General features: G+C 41.0%; 1 protein-coding gene across 1 annotated transcript in view; it reads left to right on the top strand.

Annotated features, from left to right (window-relative positions):
• Positions 1-20707, top strand: part of CNTNAP5 (contactin associated protein family member 5) — a 603640-nt gene that overhangs the window by 412410 nt on the left and 170523 nt on the right. The window contains exon 12 of the mRNA XM_056861386.1: positions 12869-12988. Coding sequence (XP_056717364.1) covers positions 12869-12988 — 120 coding nt within the window. The remainder of the gene's footprint in view (positions 1-12868; positions 12989-20707) is intronic.

The raw sequence follows: 20707 nt of genomic DNA, 5'->3' as shown, positions 1-20707 counted from the left end.
TTAGCCACTCTCATACATGAATTAATCCAATTAGTCATATGAACCTATCTAAAATCAGTCATATTTACTTCCCAGATTATTATCACATAATGGATTGTTTGAAACAGTTGTCATGTACCAGCAGGATATCTGTCATCAAACACTAATGTGCAGACAGACAGACAGACAGACAGACAGAAAGGAAAAAATGAAATACATAACTTTGATTCTTATGAAGTTTTCAGATGTCAATTTAAAACCAAGACAGTATCTTCAAATATTATGACAATTCTTTCCCTCCACTTCTCTGAGTGTAGTGTGTGTGTGGGGGTAGGTGGGGGGCTGGCTAGCAAAACAGCTCTGCTCCCAAGTGTGTTATGGGTCCAAAATCTGTGTGAATTTCCTTCACCACCACAGTTCACAACTCAGTGTGCATTCAGATATGTCAAAAAAACCAACAAAAAACCAACAACACACACACACAGCCAAAAAACCTGTTTTGGTTTTTTTGGCTTTTGGGGGGGGGGGCAAACAACCTTGGCTATCTGGATTAAGCCGAAAAACTGAAATAAAAAAATTCAATTTTATGGGCCCCCAAAGGAGGTACCCCCATTTTCCATTGGAAACAGTAGAAAAATCTATTAGATAGAAAGGGGCACCCCCTTTGGGGCCCCATGAAATTGTATCCCCTGATCCAAACTTCACCAAAATTTGGGGATTCTTCTAAGAAGAATCACCTGCAGCTATGCTACAAATTCAGTGTCTATACCTTGGAAAACAGCCCCCTAGACCCCATCTGCCCCAAATTCCCCATAGACTTTACTGGAACAAAAAAATATGGATATCTGAAAAAAGCCAAAAACCTTTAGCTTTTTTTGGCTTTTCCCAAAACAATTTGGGTCCAATAAACCCTAATCCCCCCCCAAACTTAGTGCATACCCCATTCATAACATCGTTCTAAATGCACTCACGAAGAACAAAACTATAATACTTTACAAATAACCCTTCATAAACATTCTACCTCTCTTTTTAAAGTCATTATTTTAAAACTATGTTTGCATTAATAAAAGAGGTTTTTTTGGGGGAGGGGGGTTGGTACCATATCAGTAAATATGTATTTTTAACAAGGAAAAATGAGCCATCTGTCATCACGGAATATCGCAGCAGGGACTTTATTAGTCTGTCAACAGTGGAGCTTGTCTAAGTCAGTTGTTCAATAGCACAGATTTCATTTCTTTTTGACATTTAACATGATAATGGTATTATGAGGGTAGCATGACAGTCACTTCTGCTAGTTTCACTGTCTGCCTCTTCATGCTTCTGCTGTTAGTGTAACAAGAGGAGGGGAGAAGCCTTCCTTCCAGGGCTTTACTGGTTGTTACTGAAAATAGTGTTCCATCCCCCTCTAATTATTCCAAGGATGCTTGACAATCCCTGTCAGATCAGACAGATAAACGTTCTCAGTCGCATCAGAGCAACAATTTAGTAGACCTCTGGGGGAGGGGGTCTAGGAAATGTTCTAATAAACCCTTTCAGTGCTGCTCAGTCCTCAGTTTGGATTTCTAGAGCTAACTTCCATTCTGAAACATTTGTTTATTAATGAAAAGCCCAAATTTCCAATGACCATTTCCTCTTAAATACCCAACTAGGAAGGTATTTGGAAGATACATTTTGGAACAGGAGCTTGAAAGAGGAGGTCATGTAAGAACAGCTAGAATATCAAAATCCAATATTAATATTGAATAGAGGCCTTCATGATTTACATTTTTTCTCTCTTCAGATAATTGCTTGAGGCACCTGACAGTTTAAAAATAACAGTGCAATAAAACAATTAAAATAAAACAATTATAATTGACTAAAAGAACTACAGTAAACACAATCAAGAAAGTGACAGAAGTGTCCTCAGGTAAAATAAAAGTAATTAAAGGCAATTAATCAAGGAATAAAATATAAACACAAAGATATAAAATCCACAGAAGGAGGGCTAGTAAAAATACAGATAAAACAACAGGGCATGTAAAACGAATGATTGAAATGCAAGGAAAAGAACACCCAGAGCGTTCGCCCAGTGTCATTAGGTGGCACTTCAAAGGTATTTATCTTGTCAACAACTGGGAAATTGACAGAACACAGAGTAGGAGGTAGAAAGGAGTTGTGCTTTCCACATCACCACAAGTTTCTTTTACAATTGTGGCACAATGAGTTGACACAACCTAAAATTCTCTTTCCGGAAAAACGTAGCCAATTTGATCCCATTAGCATAGATGTAAATAAAGGATTTTTTTTCTCAAGGTCCATCAGTTTATTCTATACATGTTGAATGCCATCTACTAGTTTTGCCTTTCATTCCACTTGGAGAAGTTCTTTGGGGACTCTGTATGAGAGAAATAGTGTGGAGGTGTTTCTATGCTAATACTAGAAGCCTCCAAGCAAAAATGGGGGAATTAGAGTGCATTGTTTTAAGAGAAAACATAGATATAGTGAGCATTACAGAAACCTGGTGGAGGGGAGAGAACCAGTGGGATACAGTCATCCCTGGTTACAAACTGTATAGAAATGACAGGGAAGGGCGTATTGGAGGGGGTGTTTCTATGTATATCAAGGAAGGCATAGTGTCTAATAAGCTAGAGACCATAAAAAGGGCAGACCCGTCCACAGAATCCTTATGGGTGACGATTCCGGGCCCCAAAGGAGATTTAGTACTGGGGACGTTCTATCGGCCCCCTGACCAAATGGCTCAGGGTGATCTTGAGATGGAGAATGAAATTAGGGAAGCATATAAAGGTAATGAAGTAGTAATAATCCTTTCCTTTTTCCTTTCCTTTTATCCCTTAGAAGCTCCTTGATCAATTGACCTTGAGCAGCATATATCTAGTGTTGGAGGGATATAAGGACTGAAACAAACCTTGCCACTGACAATGTAGCCTTGGGGTCCCTGTCGTTTAGTAAAAAAGGCATTATGTCAGTCACAGAGGCATTGGATTTGTATATTAAAAGGGGGGAAAATATAGTGCGATCGAACTTCCTCGTAAAAGCGGCATTCCAAAAGGGCATGGGCTAATGAGTCAATAGAGCCAGAAGAGCAAGGGCAGATCCTGCCTGAGTATGGTATATTCAGAATTCTGCCCTGCATTACCATAGAAGGGTTAGCATTCAATCTAGCCAAGCAAAAAGCTCTACAGAGACGAGGAGTTGTCAGGTAATATGTATAGGCAGGCAGACCACGTGGAGGGGGTATTCCGAAGAACTGGAATGAACAGACGCGACGAGCACGAAAAGTAGTGCTGTTATAATCGAGCTCTTTAATGCGCTTTTTAATTTTGGCAAAAGCTTCAGTTTTCCCAAGTTCTGATAACATATCCTGCAAGAAGCCCAACAACGCCAGTTTCTCATCTAAGATTTTTTGCCATGAGGATTTGAAAGGGTCATGCTTTAGAGAAGCTAGGAACCCCTCAGTGCTAAAGCACAGTTTAAAGGTGTAGTTTAAAGGCGGTCAACCACGCCCTAGCTTCAAGTGACATTTGGCCAAACTCGGAACGAAGAGTAACGCCAGCAACACATCGAGGGGCGTTTAGGAGTTTTCGTAAGAACTGAAGCAGTGAACGATCTATAGATTCATTGATCACTGTAATCCAGATGGCAACACCAAAGAGGATAATTGGGGTAATTTTCAGGTTAAAAACCTGAATAGTCCCTGGAATATATTTGCCACCTTTGGTGTGAAAAATAATGGGAGACTTCAACTTCCCTCACATTGATTGGATAAATGTATGCTCCATTTTGACATCCTAAATGACTGTGCCCTCGAACAGTTGGTCATAGACCCAACCAGAGGGGAAGCGATCCTGGATTTAATACTCTGTGGTGCTGCCAGTGACTTAGTGTGGGATGTGGATGTAGTTGAGCCAGTTGGCAATAGGGATCACAATGGCATCAAATTTAATTTAGATGTAAGTGTGAAAGTGACTGGGAAATCTCACACAATTTCCTTTGACTTTAAAAGAGGGAACTTCTCTAAAATGAGAAAAGTGGGAAAGAGGAATTTGAAAGGAACAGTTAGGAGGGTTAAATCTCTTGAAAAGGCTTGGGGGTTACTTAAGTCCACATTACTAGAGGCTCAGCTAGCTTTTATACCGCAGGTCAGGAAAGGTAGTAATAAGTCCAAGAGGTCACCACTATGGCTGACGAGTAAGGTGAAGGAAGCAATTAGAGAAAAAAGTCTTCCTTCAGAGACTGGAAGGTTTGCCCAAACGAGGCAAACAGAAGCAAACACAAACTTGCACAAAGGAAATGCAAGCAAATAATAAGAGATGCAAAAAAAGATTTTGAAGGGCATATTGCTAAACACATCAAAACAAACAATAAGAAATTCTTTAAGTATATTAGGAGTAGGAAACCAGCTAGGGAAGCAGTGGGACCACTGGATGACAATGGGAGTAAAGGAACTGTAAGGGAGGATAAAGCGATTGCTGAAAAACTAAATGAATTCTTCTCATCAGTGGTCTTCACTGTTGAAGATACAGGGCAGATTCCTTCTCCTGAACAGAGATTTTGGAGAGGGGAGAATGAGGAACTGAAGCAAATAGTGGTAACAAGGCAGGAAGTCCTAGAATGTCTAGACAAACTGCAAACTAACAAGTCACAGGGACCAGACGGTATTCATCCTAGAGTTCTTCAAGAACTCAAATGGGAAATTGCTGAACTTCTAATAAAGATATGTAATATGTCCCTTCGATCAGCCTCTGTACCAGAGGACTGGAGAATGGCCAATGTAACACCAATTTATAAAAAAGTTTCCAAGGGGGACCCAGGGAATTACAGGCCAGTTAGCTTAACAGCTGTTCCAGGTAAATTGATGGAAAGCATTATTAAAGATAAAATTGTCAAGCATATAGAAGGGCGAGGTCTGCTGAGCAAAACCCAACATGGCTTCTGTAAGGGTAGGTCCTGTCTCACTAACCTATTAGAGTTTTTTGAAAGCATCAATAAGCATGTGGACAGGAATGAGCCTGTGGATATTGTGTATTTGGATTTCCAAAGAGCTTTTGACAAAGTCCCCCACCAAAGACTGCTACGCAAACTTAATAGTCACGGGATAAGAGGACAAGACCTCTTATGGATTGAGAGCTGGCTGAAAAATAGGAAGCAGAGAGTAGGAATCAATGGTTAGTTCTCACAATGGAGGGATGTGAGCAGTGGGGTCTTTCAGGGATCTGTGTTGGGACCGGTGCTTTTCAACCTGTTCATCAATGACCTGGAGTTGGGGTTAAACAGTAAAGTAGCCAAGTTTGCAGATGACACCAAATTATTTAGGGTGGTTAAAACAAAACCGAACTGTGAAGAGCTCCAGAAGGCTCTCTACATACTGGAAGAATGGGCATTAAAATGGCAAATGAGTTTCAATGTGAGTAAGTGTAAAGTGATGCATATTGGGGCAAAAAATCCCAACTTCACATATACATTGATGGGATCTGTGCTGGCAGCGGCAGACCAAGAAAGGGATCTTGGGGTGGTAGTGGATAGTTCAATGACGATGTCAACCCAGTGTGCGGCTGCTGTAAAAAAGGCAAATTCCATGCTGGCCACAATTAGACGAGGAATAGAGAATAAAACTGCTGATATCATACTGCCCTTCTATGGTGAGACCACGCTTGGAATACTGTGTACAGTTCTGGTCACCGCACCTAAAAAAAGGATATTACAGAGCTTGAGAAGGTGCAGAAAGGAGCAACCAAAATGATTAGGGGACTAGAGCAGCTGTCCTATGGGGATTAGTTAGGACGCCTAGGGCTGTTTAGCTTGGAAAGAAGGCGGCTAAGGGGAGACATGATAGAGGTCTATAAAATTATGCATCGTTTAGAGAGAGTGGGCAGGGAGAATTTTTCTCCCTCTCCCATAATACTAGAACACGGGGTCATCTGCTAAAGCTGGAGGGTGAGAGATTCAAAACAGATAAAAGGAAGTATTTCTTCACACAATGCATAATTAAATTGTGGAACTCCCTGCCCCAGGATGTGGTGATGGCTGCCAGCTTGAAGGGATTTAAGAGGGGAGTGGACATGTTCATGGAAGAAAGGGGTATTCATGGCTATTAATTGGAATGGATGCTGGTTATGCTGCATACCTGTTCTCTCTAGTATCAGAGGAGCATGCCTATTATCTTGGGTGCTGCAGAACACAGGCAGGTTGGTGCTGCTGCACTCGTCTTGTTTGTGGCTTCCTGGAGGCACCTGGTTGGCCACTGTGTGAGCAGACTGCTGGACTTGATGGGCCTTGGTCTGATCCAGCAGGGCCTTTCTTATGTTCTTAAGGTTTGGGGGACTGGCTTCTGCTTACCTGTCAGTATATGGCTGCCCCTTTGGGACCTTCCTCTAGAGATGGGGTACCTGTTAGGGTTCTGAAATGGGAGAGGTCAGCCACGGAGTGTGACGTTTGTTCTCTCCTCTGGGTGTTGGAGCCTCACTGTACTTTTCCTGCCACCAAAGTGCCTTGCTGCTCGCTTTAAGTCTGCATAGTAGGGAGCTATCAGACAGAGGTACCACAGGGGAGGGAGATGATTGGTCACGTCTGGAGTTGCCATCCTGAGCTGCTTTGGTCCTCATGAGCATGACCACAGCAGTGGGAAGGGGATTCTCGTTTTGTGTACAATTGGCACCTGTAGGCTATGTTGTGTTTTCTTTAAGGTGCAGCTTTGCGCTTCTGCCAGGGAACCAACTAACTTACCAGTCTGAAAGGGCTTAGGGAGCCAACTAACTTTGGCCATGCCCCATGAACCACCCATAATTATGCTGGCGCAAAAGCCTGTGCCTTATTTGTGATGATGGTCAGCCACTGCGGGGCTGAGCTGGTGCCTAAGAGCAACGCAGCTGCACTAGGAGACTGAACTGGCAAAGTAACTCGAGACATGCCAGCGTAATACTCAGCCTGCTCCCTGAGCACCTTTACCTCCCTTAAGATTGCACTGTTAACATTCATACCTCCCACCTCTATGCCTGCAATCCTAAGAAGCACTTTCCTGGGAGTAACCCTTAATGAATAAAAATGGGACTTAGTTCCGGATAGCCAGGTTTAGGATTGCCCATTCTATCCCTTAAGGCCAGGTTCAATATCAATATCAACAGCGAAACACATTTCTAAAAATGAATATTTTTTGTGAAAGTATAAAACATGGATAATAGCAATAAACCACCTATTCCACCTTCTCTACTGGGTTTCCTGTTTTGCATTTTGTGATCGTGAGACTCTGTATGTCTCTTGCACAGCCTATTCAATAATGTTGGGACAACAGTGTGGTGTTACTGGACTGTTCGCCACCATATGTTGATTTTGTCATCAGAATGTATTGCCTTATGACCTTGCATCTTTTTAGTGAACATAGAAAACAGAAAAAAGGAATTTTGCATGAGTCCTTGGAGAGTGAATGGAAATCTGCCTGTCATGAGTAACATTGTCAAACAACAGATTTTGGAAAGGTGGGAACAGATGGTAATAGAATAAGTCTGATGTAAACTTCCAGAGGCACTCTGATGTGGGTATTGAGCTCCCAAGTAGCACTTTTCACTGTGGTGATGGGGTATCTCTTGAATACAATAGGGATGTGCAGATGGAGCTTTTGACCCTGTGGTGAATAGGGACATTTTCAATGTGCATGTTCAGATGCTTAGCAAGAATTACTCCCAAAAGTGTCTCTGAGCTAAGCTGTAATTCATTTATGCCCTGATAATAAATATTTCTACCAGACTGTCTGTTTGCCTTGCCAGAGTAATGCTGTCACAATCTGACAGGACATATTATCATGTTTGAGTAGTGGTTGGTATCCCCTGTTTTGCTTAACATATTTTCCCCATTAATAAGTTGCTAAATTATTTATAAAGATTGATGTTTTCATCAGATGGTGATCAGAACCCTTTCCTATGAAGAGTTCTGACTATGATGAATAGCTGTATACAGGACTGGCCCTAGGTTTTTGGCTACCCTGAATTAAAATGTTGCGTCCTCTATCCCTTTTGTCTTATTTTATGCTGAAAAGTATACTAAAGAATATTAAATAATCAAGAGTTGACTGGGACATTATTTCTCATTTTCATTTATAACTTCTTCACTATCTTCCCTTTCAACTCTATCTATGCCCCCTGCAGCCAATAGTGATTAAAAGGCTATTGATTATGTCCCATTGAACACACGAGCTGTCATGCTGCCTCAATGTGCCTTCTCTAAAAGTGCAGGCAATTGCTCCCTGTTCAAGTCATTTACACAGCTGATGGCACAATCCCTAACCTGATCTTGTCCAGTCTCAGAAGCTACATAGAGTTGGCCCTAGCTAGTATATTGGATGGAAAGTCCAGCATTGCCATACAGAGGCAGGCAAAGGCAAACCACTAGGGCTGTCGATTCGGTTCGGCCTGAACCGAAAAACAGCTGAATTTCCCCTGATTCGGCAGTTTTTAGTTCAGGGCGAACCAAACTCAAAAATGGTGGGAAAACGGGGGAGCTGAATTCAGCGAGTTCGGGAGTTCACGAATAAATTCAGCAAATTCGGGGTGCAGCAGCATAACCGTCAGTAAGCAGCATTCTCCCCCGGGCAATCGGTGGCCAAGCTGGGTCTTCTTCTGGCCAATCAGTCAGGATTGAGTACTGGAGGAATCAGCTGCTGCGCGGACCGGCTGGGGAGAGAAAGAGAGAGAAATCCTCATGGGTGTGTGTGTGTGCACAGTTGCTCTTTTCCGTGGCTGCAGGGGGCGCATTTTTGGGGGTAGAGACCCCAAACTTTCAGCGGAGCTTCAGACGAGCCTTCTTAAGAGACCCCCCAAGTTTTATAAACATTGGGTCAGGGGGTCCCGAGATATGGGCTTTCCCCTTTTCCCTATTGGGATGAATGGATCACCCAATCCTGTATGCATCTCCAGAGCAGCAAATCCAAGGCAAAACCTCCCGTGCTTAAATAGAATTGTATTGGATTACCCAGTTCTCCCAGCCCCTCCTGATGGAACAGAAGACAGCCACAGTAAGACCCCTTTGGGGGCTTTAATCTATATTTTTTCTCCTGTGTGTGTGGGGGGGGAGCAGAGTCTGTGTGTGTGTGGGGAGGGAGCAGTTTCTGTGGGTGGGGGGGAAGCCAAAGGGGGCTTTCGCCCGTTCTGCCTGGTGTGTGTATGCCCCCTCGAGTCTCTCTCTCCCTGGTTTGAGGGGGGGCCTCAGTTGTGTGTCCTCAGGTTTTCCCTCATTCATAAGATCGGTTATATCTATTTTGATGCTTGCTCAAAACTGGTTTTCAAATGGTGACTTAAAGAATGCATTTGCCTGGTCCTGAGTCCAATGCAAAAGGGGAAATTCTACCCCCTCCTGCTCATTATGCATAGCTAGCTGCCTCTGTCCCTTTCCATGGTTTGCAAACTCCCAGTTGTCAGGTGTTGCTTTGCATGGTTGCAAACGTGTTGCTTTGCATGGTTGTGTTGCTTTGCAGTTGTGTTGCTTTGCAGTTGTGTTGCTTTGCAAACTTCTTCGCACCTGCCCCGCCCTTGCTCCCTGCAGCTCAGCTGTTTGTCGGGGCTGGGAGCTTTGTGCGTGGGTGGCAAGCTCTGCTCAGAGATGTACATTAAGGGTGGGGGACCCCTTTTAGGGCTCATATCTCAGCCCCCCTGACCCAATCTTTACAAAACTTGGGGGTCTGGCAAGAAGGGTCCTTTGAAGCTCCGCTGAAAGTTTGGGACCTCTACCCCCAAAAATGCCCCCCTCCGGAGCCGTGGAAAGGCACGGTTGTGTTTTTAATGGCTTTATTCGGCCAATTTTTTTCCCGAACTTTAAATTTGCGCCGAATTGCATGGACCCGAAGCAGGAGAGTTCGGACTTTGGCATATCCCGAATCCAGACGGGCCAATTTTTTTTTCAACAGCCCTACAAACCACTGCGGAATGACTCTTGCCTTGAAACCCCTGTGGGAACCATCAAGGAAGTTGCCTGGTTTGCCTTTGTGGTTGATCCAACCCACTAGTATGACATCTATACTTATCCCTTGAATCTGGTTGCTTCCTTAGCTATTTCAGTGTACACATAGAGAATAAAACTGATTCAAAGTAACTGCACTTGTTTGTAGATCTCTTACATATTGTTTTCAGCTCACCTGTCTCTTGACTTACCTTTCCGTTATATTACTTTTCCAGCGTACTGGCAGCATTCATACATTGCAAGCTATTTTTTACATTGCACCTATGCAAAAACAGACAACCTGTTTACTTTTGAATGTTACTATTTTTTTGGGGGGAAAGATGGCCCAATTTCATCCTGAGTGCTGAGAACCCATAAAAGCAACTCCAATTTGTGAACTGAGCTAAGAGTAGTCACAAAATTCACTAACATTTCCCATTTTACCTAAGCATAAACTATTTGGCTCGATTATCTAATCAAGCATATTTGTTCTCTCTGTTAAATTATCCTCAACATCACTCATGTTTTGATGTACTAACCTGTTTGGTATTTGGTTAGAGAAAAACAGAACCATTCATTACAAAAAATGATTATATTAGTTGGCAATGGCTTGTTTCCTACCACCTTTTTCCAGTGTAAAGGACCCTTTCCCAATGGAAACAGTTCTTCCTCTCAGGAAGGTTGCTTCTGTCTGAGGAAGGCTCCTTGGACTAGAAGAAGGCTTCAAGCTGTGCTGAATGGACTAGTAGGATACAAGCCCTTGTCATTTAAATTAGAAGTAAATACCTATTTTTACTTCATTTGTGTATAAGTGATGTAAAAACAATACCCATAAAAGAAACCAATCAGAAACACCGGCGATAAAAATGAACAAAATGAAAAAAAGCATGACACCATTCTACAAAAACAAATGAAAAAGGCAGAGATTTGAAAAGATCTATTAAGTTATAGAGGAGAAAAGCTGTTAAGAAAAGTAGTATAGCTGGTCTCAAGGGGGTTACATTCTGCCAGAACATGTTACTGGAGCAAAAGCTGCAGATTAGTGTATAAAAACATCTTGTCATTCTTCCATCTGAAATTGCTACACAAATCAAAACTCTTTTTGATCACAACCCCTTAGAAATTAGCTAATGTATTAAGGGTGGTGTTTTGATGGGCATGGGGAATCATTAAAAATTTTTGGAGCCACAAACAACATTAATTGAATACATACATGATCCCTGGCATCTCTCTCTCAGTAAGAACTGGATGGATGACTATTACTTAATCCATTGCATAGTTTTGCTATACGAAATATTGCATTCTTCATCCTTCCTGTGATCCACAACAAATCATCCATGCACATACACAGTGTGTAATTACATGATCATTTTAGACATGCTTAACATGCATCCTTCCTCTCTCTATATATATATATACACACACACATATGCATTTATACATATCTGTGTGTGTGTGTGTGTGTGTGTGTGTGTGTGTGTGTGTCCTGGATGCTTTCAGATTTGCCCCAGTATAAACTGTCCTTGGAATATGCTGTTGCATTCAGAATTGCCTATGCAGAATAGAAATGCATGTGCTTTCTGTTTTGTTGGTGAGTATGTATTTATACATTTGGAAAGTTAGCACAGCATTTCTACTTATTTATGTTAGACTATATGTATATAGAAAAAAGTGTAATATTGGTCTTAGAACAGCCAATGATGGTGCCTGATTACATGGCTGTATACAATAATAAGAACAAATAAGGCCAAAGAGCAAATCTGTGTTTTGCTCATATTCTTGCAAAGCCTTTCACAAATATTTCTGCCTTCTATGGAGGGGGAGATATCTTGATTAATTGGTTGTGTGTGGAGGAGTATCCTTTTTGCACTTAACTAAGGGCGGGGGGAAGCGCCAGCAAACTGCTATGGCTGATGAACACAAATTAGTGCATGATGGTAGCAACTGATTTCATCTTCCCAAAGAAGAATGGGGGTTAGGGGGAGGCGTAATTTATGGAATCCATTCATCAAGACAAAATAACTTATTTTCAGTATTTTATATCATGCTTGGGATGTGAAAGTACTTACAATCCTCATTCCAATTATCTTCACAGCAGTGCAAGAGAAAGGTCATTATCATTCACTTAAGTAAAGCAAAAATATTTTTCCCAAACCCATCTGAAGAGTTTACAGTTCACTTGGCATTTAAACCCTATCTTCCCTATTATCACTCTGTATCCCCTCAATAGCCCCAACGTAGATGACCTTTATTTGTTTCTTAATAGGTTTTTTCCTAACCCCCTCTCTTTCAAATCCACCCAATATAGTGGTTTGGCATATGATTAAAAAACAAACAAACAGGTCTACATTGATAGTATCATAATTTAATAAAAGAAAAGTACATAATCCCTATCTGCATGTATAGCGAGGGCTGTGTTCCTACAAGAGATTGCTAATCAACCACTATTGATCCCCCCTATGGGTGGTTTCAAATCACACAGAAAACACTGCTGTTTGTGGCATTTGCATCAATGTACAAAGCCAGTTGTTGTTTTTTTAGAATGACTTAGTTACTACACCCTATCTAGTTAACACATAGTAATGAGTTGGCAGCAAAGTATGCTAAGGTCATTGTGGCTACTTGGTAATGTAGATGACTAGTTCCCCACATTAGAGTTGCAAGATCCCTCTTTGCTATTGGCAGGAGGTTTTCAGGGTAGAGCCAGAGGAGGGCGGAGTTTGTGGAGGGGAGGGTCTTTAATGCTAGAGTCCAATTGCCAAAGTGGTCATTTTCACCAGGTGAACTGATCTCTATTAGCTAAAGATCAGTTGTAATAGCAGGAGATCTCCAGCTATTACCTGGAGATAGGCAACCCTACCCCATGTAGATGATACCCTTATATGTAGCTGTCACATGGTGCTACACTTCCTAATTACTACTGTTTGTATTCTCAACTGTAAATACCCATTTCTCTTTCTTTCAGCTATTTATGAGAGATCATGTGAAGCTTACAGGCAACAAGGAAAGATTTCTGGTTTCTTCCACATTGATTCTGATGCAAGTGGTTCGCTTGCACCACTTCTGGTCTACTGCAATATAACAGGTAACAATGTCCTGTCATTCAATATGAATTTTGTACCAGATAATCATCTTTTAATTATGAAATCCAACTGAATCAAACTGAAACTAACTAACCGTGGTCTTGGTATTTTCTTTCCTGACGTTTCGCCAGCAGCTGTGGCAGGCATCTTCAGAGGAGTAACACTGAAGTGTCTGTCCTTCAGTGTAACTCCTCTGAAGATGCCTGCCACAGCTGCTGGCGAAACGTCAGGAAAGAAAATACCAAGACCACGGTTACACAGCCCGGATAACCCACAAGAACCAATGAACTCTGACTGTGAAAGCCTTCGACAATATTTTGAAACTAACTAACTTTCCCAAACTGAAACTAACTTTCTCAAACTACGCCATCGAGACAGAGGAGTTCAATAAGCTTACTTTGGCTGATGCACAAGAAACTGAGCTGGGGGGTTGGAGTGTCCTTAGCAAGAGGCTTCTTTGGGTGGAGAGTCATGGCATTTTGGGAGAAGCTCCTGTAACTGGTTAACAGCACAATGCATGAAGGGTGGGAAGGAGGCTGGAAAAAGGTGCTGGGACATCAGAGCTTTGGTGGATTTAAACGTGCGCACAAACCAAGCATCTGAATGGGCAGTTGGGGACGGGGAAGGTGAGGTGAGAGGGCTGAAAGCAACATGAGGTGACTAGCTCCATCCAGGAGCTGCATCACAGAGGATGGTGACCAGTGGGGGTTTTAGAGACAGCGAGGAGTGGCAAGGGGTGACAAGGAGAGTCGCGACCAAAGAAGTGCGATTGCCTGCGATTTCCCCCCCCCCACCTGTGCCTTCTTCAAGGAAATTGGAATGATGAATGAGCCTTTAAGAAGATCATTCCCTAAAGACAAACAATAGCACCATCTGGTGGCTCAACAATCAAATAGCACCTGCCATTTAATTCCTTTCCACAACAACTAACCTTATTTATTATTTTTTTAAAAAAAATTTAAATTATTTTTCTATACTAATTAGACAAGGTATTCAACAATCAAAATAGGTAAACATCAGAGTATAAATTCTAATAAACAATTGTTGAAAATACATACATATATAGATAAAAAATAAAATATAAAGACTTCCCCTACACCTCCCTCAATCTTATCATTTATTTGTAACCTCCTTTGTTTAAAATTCTAATCCTAAAACTGTTACAAGCATTTATAAGATATTTCCCCCCTTATTTAACATTACTCATAATCTAAGTATTTGCTATTTCATTTATCTATATTCAAATAAAGAAAAATAAAAGAATAAAAAAGAAATAACAGAAATACAAGCACTATTTTATAATGAAAAATGGATTAGATAATAAGTATCATTTTTAACTTCCTTTGAGAATGAATATCATTATGATTCCTCTATTTCTCCCACATATCTAATAAGTATCAGTTATGTTAATGCCATTAATTATTCTGTTTTTGTCAGAGCCAAGCCATTTAATCAGTCCTTTTTAATTAAATCCCGAGAAAAACTAAACCCTTTGACCCAGTCTCTTTATCTTTAATTTCCAGCATTTTCCTCTTTTTCCCAGTAGCTTTAAACTTCGAAGGGCATCCATGGAAGTTGTTAGTTCAATTCCCTCTGTAAAAATTGATGGGGGATAGTAAATCTGCAGTATGTTTTCTTCCATCCCTAAAGCGAGAAGAAAAATCCTGGTATTTCCAGCTTTTTGCCCTTTTAAATTCTCCCAGTTAACTTTGAAAAGTTCATCAGGTAAATCATACAAACAAAAGTCAAAGTCTCTTACATTCATATCCATAGTTGTCAATTGGGTTGGTTCAATTTCTTCTTGCAAATGTATATCCTTTGGTAGTCCTTCATAGCTCTCCATCTCCTTTACAGAATTTAATTCTTCTTTTAATGGTTTGTCGTTTGGGGAGCTTCCTTCCCTCATCTCTGATCTCATTGTCATAATTCGGTCTTTTATATCCTTGAGATCTCCCGAAATTACATCCAGTTTCCGATTGACAAGTTCGTAGATATTGTTTGTCAGAGAGACTAGTCGATCCATGAATTTAGTCTCACTTTCCATGGTTGCTACTTCTGGTAGTTTGTTAAGGTTTAATTTGTAAAATCCAGACAGGTATACGTTGTGAGTTGTAAAGTGGTGTTACGGGGTTTAGTATATAAGGTCACACACCTGCCGTTCCTTCCTTTTGCCTAGGAACTTGGGAAGTATTTGCCAGTTACACAGTGGTGCCACACATCCAGTCTCAAATCCCATAGTATTCTCGCAATGGCAGACAATAGCTGATGCTTCCAGATAAGACGTGGCTTGAAAATGTGTTTACTCAAAAAAGCCTCCTCCCGGAAGTGGGGGGAATCTGCTCGTCCCTCCCCTTTACACTTCTGAGTTTCTGATTGGTAACTATAGCGTCATTCAAAAGGTCCCAATTGTTATGTCTATCCACCGATCAATTTGATTAAGATCCTGCTGGCTTATCCAATGTTTTTAATTGTCAAAGAGTCATCCAAACCTCAGATGGGGAGATACGGATTCTATAGATATTTTTTCCACTCCTTCGGGACTTCCAATTCCAGGTAAAACAAAAGAGTTCTTGTTACTTACTCAGATTTTAGAAGAGTAGGTATTCTTGCTTATGTATCATTGCATAGATGGTAATAGGTAGGGGAGAGATGAGCCTAATTTCAGAGAGATGTTCGCGGCAATGGTTTCCCCTCAGGCCAGGTGGGACCTCATTCCGAGAGGATTCCGAGAGTCGTCCGATGGCTCTCTCAGCAAAACTGGGGGTCAAACCGCACTTCATGGGCAGCAGGGGAGATCCTGTTTCCCAATCCACTATTTAGGATCGGGTAGGGGTGCATGATTACACCCCAGATTCGAACGAATCTTGGTTCCCTTGGGAGCCCCCAAGAGACGTGGTGCTCAGCTCAGCGTCCCTAGCGGAAGTCCCCACAACAACTAACCTTATTGAGCCCCGCTTAAAATTGACTTTCTCTCTACTAAAGGGCTTATTGACTAACTTAAGTCTAATAAATTTTAACTGATTAACCCAGGACTATACAAATTAATTATAACTAACTGATTGAACCTAACCTATTAGGGTTTTTTTTTTTTGGCTAACACTAAATAAAATTAAATAGATAAGCCCTTTTAGACCATTTCTGATATTATTGTAATATTTACTTGGAGTTAAATGACTTTATAAGCTAATTTTAAATTTGATCATTTTTGATTGATGACTATAACAAATGCTTAAAGTAATATGAGAAAGTATTTGAAGTTTAAGAAAAAACAATTTTTACCAAAGACTTGTCCATCTCCAAAAAAATCAGAAGAGCGAACAACAACACCCAAAAGATCTCCCACTCAGCCCTGTGGAGCGGAGTTACAACAACCCCAAATGCAAGCAGAAATGCCAAGAGGTAAAAAAAGGCAAGTCAAACAAAGATGAAATGCAACTGGAAGATCTTAAAAATCTAATGCTAAAATTGAGTGAAGAAAACATGAAGAAGTTAGAAAAGACAAATAAAAGTCTACAAGAAAGTCAACAAGAAGGCAATAAGAAATTACAGGAATCCTTGCAAGAGACATTGGCAAGGATTGAGAAAAAAATTGATGATAACTCCAAAGACATTAAAGCCCTCTAACAAAGGCAACAGAAGATCGAGAAGTTAGAGCTACAAGCTACTATTTTGATGGTTCATGAGGACAAGCATGAACAGGTAGATGAATGTCTTGACCTTCAAGATATTATCAATTGAGAGAATACAACCCAAAGCACAAGATTGCTGATTAATGGGATGCTAACTGATCAGCTGAAGATACAAAAAGGAACCAAACAGGGTTGTCCACTATCACCACTATTGTTTAATTTGGCCATGAGAATACTCGCAAACAAGACAAGAGAGGATTCTAAAATAGAAGGACTGAAATATGATGATCAGGAATATAAAATTAAAAGTTATGCGGATGATGTGGTTCTAATATGCCAGAAACCAAAGACTTCAATGGTGGAAATCAGGCAGCAGATTAACTTGTTTAGCTATTACTCTGGATATAAACTCAATAAAACCAAAACAAATATGATCCTGTATAATGTCTCTGCTGAAAAAAGATTTAAAATATGTTTCAATGTTCAACGCCGAAGAGAAGTGTTAAATATTTGGGCATAAAAATACCCACGGGAACTGAAACACTCTTTGAGCTAAACTATATGGAAGTATGGGAAAAAATAGAAGAAGATCTTCAAAGATGGAGCAGACTCCAAATCTCATGGCTAGGTCAAATAGCAGTGGTAAAAATAAACGTCATGCCAAGACTCAACTTCCTATTCCAGACATTGCCAAACTACATAAATGGAACAACAATGTCCAAATGGCAAAGAACTATTAATAAATTAATTTGGAATGGTAAGAAACCAAGAAAAAGATTTCCAGTTTTGCAAGACAAGAAAACAAGAGGTGGAGTTGGTTTGCCAAATCTTAAACTATACCACCAAGCAGCAACTCTGGTGGCACTGGTAAACTGGATCTCACACCCAGAAGATCGGATGATTAGACTTGAGAAAGCAGGCCCTGGACTTAGATTTCACCACCTGCTGTAGACAAAGAAGTCCACAACAACACAACAGACCACTAACACTGTGAATTTACCAATACAGATGTTGAAAGTTTGGAACCTATTGAAAAGATTCCTTAGCCCCTCCCCACCAGGTTTGATGTCCCCAACAGAAGCATAATCGGACTATGCAAGTAGATCCAGAAACAACTATCTTACTTAAAATGACTTGATGAAGAAAGATGGGCAGACAAAATCACTACAAGAATTACAGGAAGAGAATATAAAGATCTCTTGGTTTACATATCACCAAGAGTGTTAAGCTGCAGTACTGCAGTCAAAAGCTCTGCTCACGACCTGAGTTCGATCCCGACGGAAGTCGGTTTCAGGTAGCCGGCTCAAAGTTGACTCAGCCTTCCATCCTTCCGAGGTCGGTGAAATGAGTACCCAGCTTGCTGGGGGTAAAGGGAAGATAACTGGGGAAGGCACTGGCAAACCACCCCGCAAACAAAGTCTGCCATGGAAACGTCAGGATGTGATGTCACCCCATGGGTCAGGAATGACCCAGTGCTTGCACAGGGGACCTTTACCTTTAAGAATGGACTATCTACAGGGTGCAAAGTAGAGAAAATCTATGGAATTTGAACTTTTGATTACCAAAACACAAGACCATCTTCTGTCTAAAATATACAAAATGCTGTTGGCCTTGGAAGCTGCACCGGAGCAAGTAAAGACTTGTATGGTAAGGTGGATGCAGAATTTTGGAGAGATGATTCCAATACAGACATGGGAAAAAATGTGGAAGGTAGACATAAAATTTTCAAGATCACAAGCAGTAAAGGAGAATTGATATAAAATGTTTTACAGATGGTACTATGCTCCGAAAGACTTACAAAAGATGTACAAATCTAATCAATCCAATTGCTGGAAATGCTCAGAGACAGAAGGAACCTTCCATCACCAATGGTGGATATGTAAGAAAGCACAAAAGTATTAGAAGCTAATACATAAAGAAATACAAGAGTTGATACAAACGAACTTTGAAGGAGAAGCTAAGTACTTTTTACTCGGAATAATGCCAACTCAAATCCAAATGAAGTATAAACAGTCAATGAAGTCAATACGCGATGACAGTGGCAAGAACGGTGTTTGCATCGAAATGGAAAGGCAGGAAGACACTTGATTTAACTATGCGGATTATAAAAATGTATGAATATGCATCTAGCAGCCTAATGTCAGAATCAGATGTTTACCTCTAGCATCCCTCAAAAGCAGATTCATCCAGGCAGGTAGCTCTGAAGCAATAATACTTTATTAGGAGCAATAAGGTAAATAAAAGAGCTGTCTACAGAATGAACAAGGCTGCTAATGGTATGACATGGGTAGAATACATGGTTAAAAGCACTCCAGCCAGAGAAAGGAAAACAAAGTGAAACAATTCCGAGATAACATTTCTCAGGGCACGATAGACAATACAACAGCTGTGGATTGCAGGCAGAGTGAATAACAGGATAACAGGATGAGAAACTATACACAGAGTTTATGACATGTGAACCTGAAGCCAGGGCCTGGCCTGGTCCTGCCAAGAGCCCTTCTTCAGGTGACTTCAGTCAGAACCTGACACATGTTACATATCATTGTTAGGAGTTCAGCAATTTCTCATTTGAGTTCTTGAAGAACTCTAGGATGAATACCGCTGGTCCCTGTGACTTGTTAGTTTGCAGTTTGTCAAAACTTTTGTTTGTTTGTTTGCTTGACTTATAACCTGCCCTCCCCAGCAAGCTGGCTCAGGGCAGGTAATATCATTAAAAGCACAACAAACAATGTATATAATCTTAATAAAACCAAACAATAAAACTAAAATCCTAACACAATAGCGCACAAATTCTAAATAAGCTGTAGGCACCATACAGGTGGCAACCCTTCAATTTATATTATTCCCATTCAAGGGAGGGAAGGCGGGGAGGCCAGTAAAAATGGTATAAGATGATATAAGTTGATATAAGTGACTGTCCTCAGTTGTAGGCCTGGTGGGAAAGCTCTGTCTTGCAGCCCCTGTGGAAAACTTTCAGATCCTGCAGGGCCCTGATGTTACCAGTCAGAGCATTCCACCAGGCCAGAGCCATGGTTGAAAAAGCCATCACTCTTGTCGAGGACAGGTGCACCCTCTTAAGGCCAGGGACCAACAGTAAATTCTCATCAGACAATCTTAATGTCCTTTGGGGGTATACCAGGAGAGGTGGTACCGAAAGTACGTTCTAGGACTTCCTGCCATGTTACCACTATTTGCCCCAGTCCTTCATTCTCCCCTCCCCAAAACCTCTGTTCAGGAGAAGGTATCTGTCCTGTATCTTCAGCAGTGAAGACAGATGAAAAGAATTCATTTAGTTTCTCAGCAATCACTTTATCCTCCTTTAATTTTCCTTTACTCCCATTGTCATCCAATAGTCCAACTGCTTCCCTAAATGGTTTCTTACTCCTAATGTACTTAAATAATTTCTTATTGTTGGTCTTGATGTGTTTAGCGATATGTCCCTCGAAATCTTTTTTTTTTTGTATCTCTAATTGTTTGCTTGCATTTCCTTCGTGCAAGTTTGTGTTTGCTTTTGTTTGCCTCGTTTGGGCAATCCTCCCAGTTTCTGAAGGATGCTTTTTTTTCTCTAATAGCTTCCTTCACCTTAACTGTTAGCCATGGTGGTGATCTCTTGGACTTATTACCACCTTTCCTGACCTGCGGTATACAATCTAGCTGAGCCTATAGTAATGTGGACTTGAGTAACCCCCAAGGCTTTCCCAGAGATTTAAGCCTCCTAACTGTTTTTTTCAACTTCCTATTTACCAGGTTTCTCATTTTAGAGAAGTTCCCTGTTTTAAAGTCAAAGGTAATTGTGTGAGATTTCTCAGGCACTTTCCCACATACATATAAATTAAATTTGATGCCATTGTGGACTATTGTCAACTGGCTCAATTACATCCACATCCTGTACTAAGTTGCTGGCAGCACCACAGAGTATTAAGTCCAGGATTGCCTCCCTTCTGGTTGGGTCTGTGACCAACTGTTCAAGGGCACAGACATCGGGGATGTCTAAAAAAAAATTGTCTCTTTGGTTTGACTGGAGCATGCATTTATCCAGTCAATATGAGGTAGTTAAAGTCTCCCATTATTACTACTTCATCACCTTTGTAT

The sequence above is a fragment of the Euleptes europaea genome, chromosome 15 (assembly GCF_029931775.1).
Source record: "Euleptes europaea isolate rEulEur1 chromosome 15, rEulEur1.hap1, whole genome shotgun sequence".
NCBI classification, from domain to species: domain Eukaryota; kingdom Metazoa; phylum Chordata; class Lepidosauria; order Squamata; family Sphaerodactylidae; genus Euleptes; species Euleptes europaea.
Note: the sequence above shows the minus strand (reverse complement) of the source record. Positions and strands in the feature narration are given on the sequence as shown.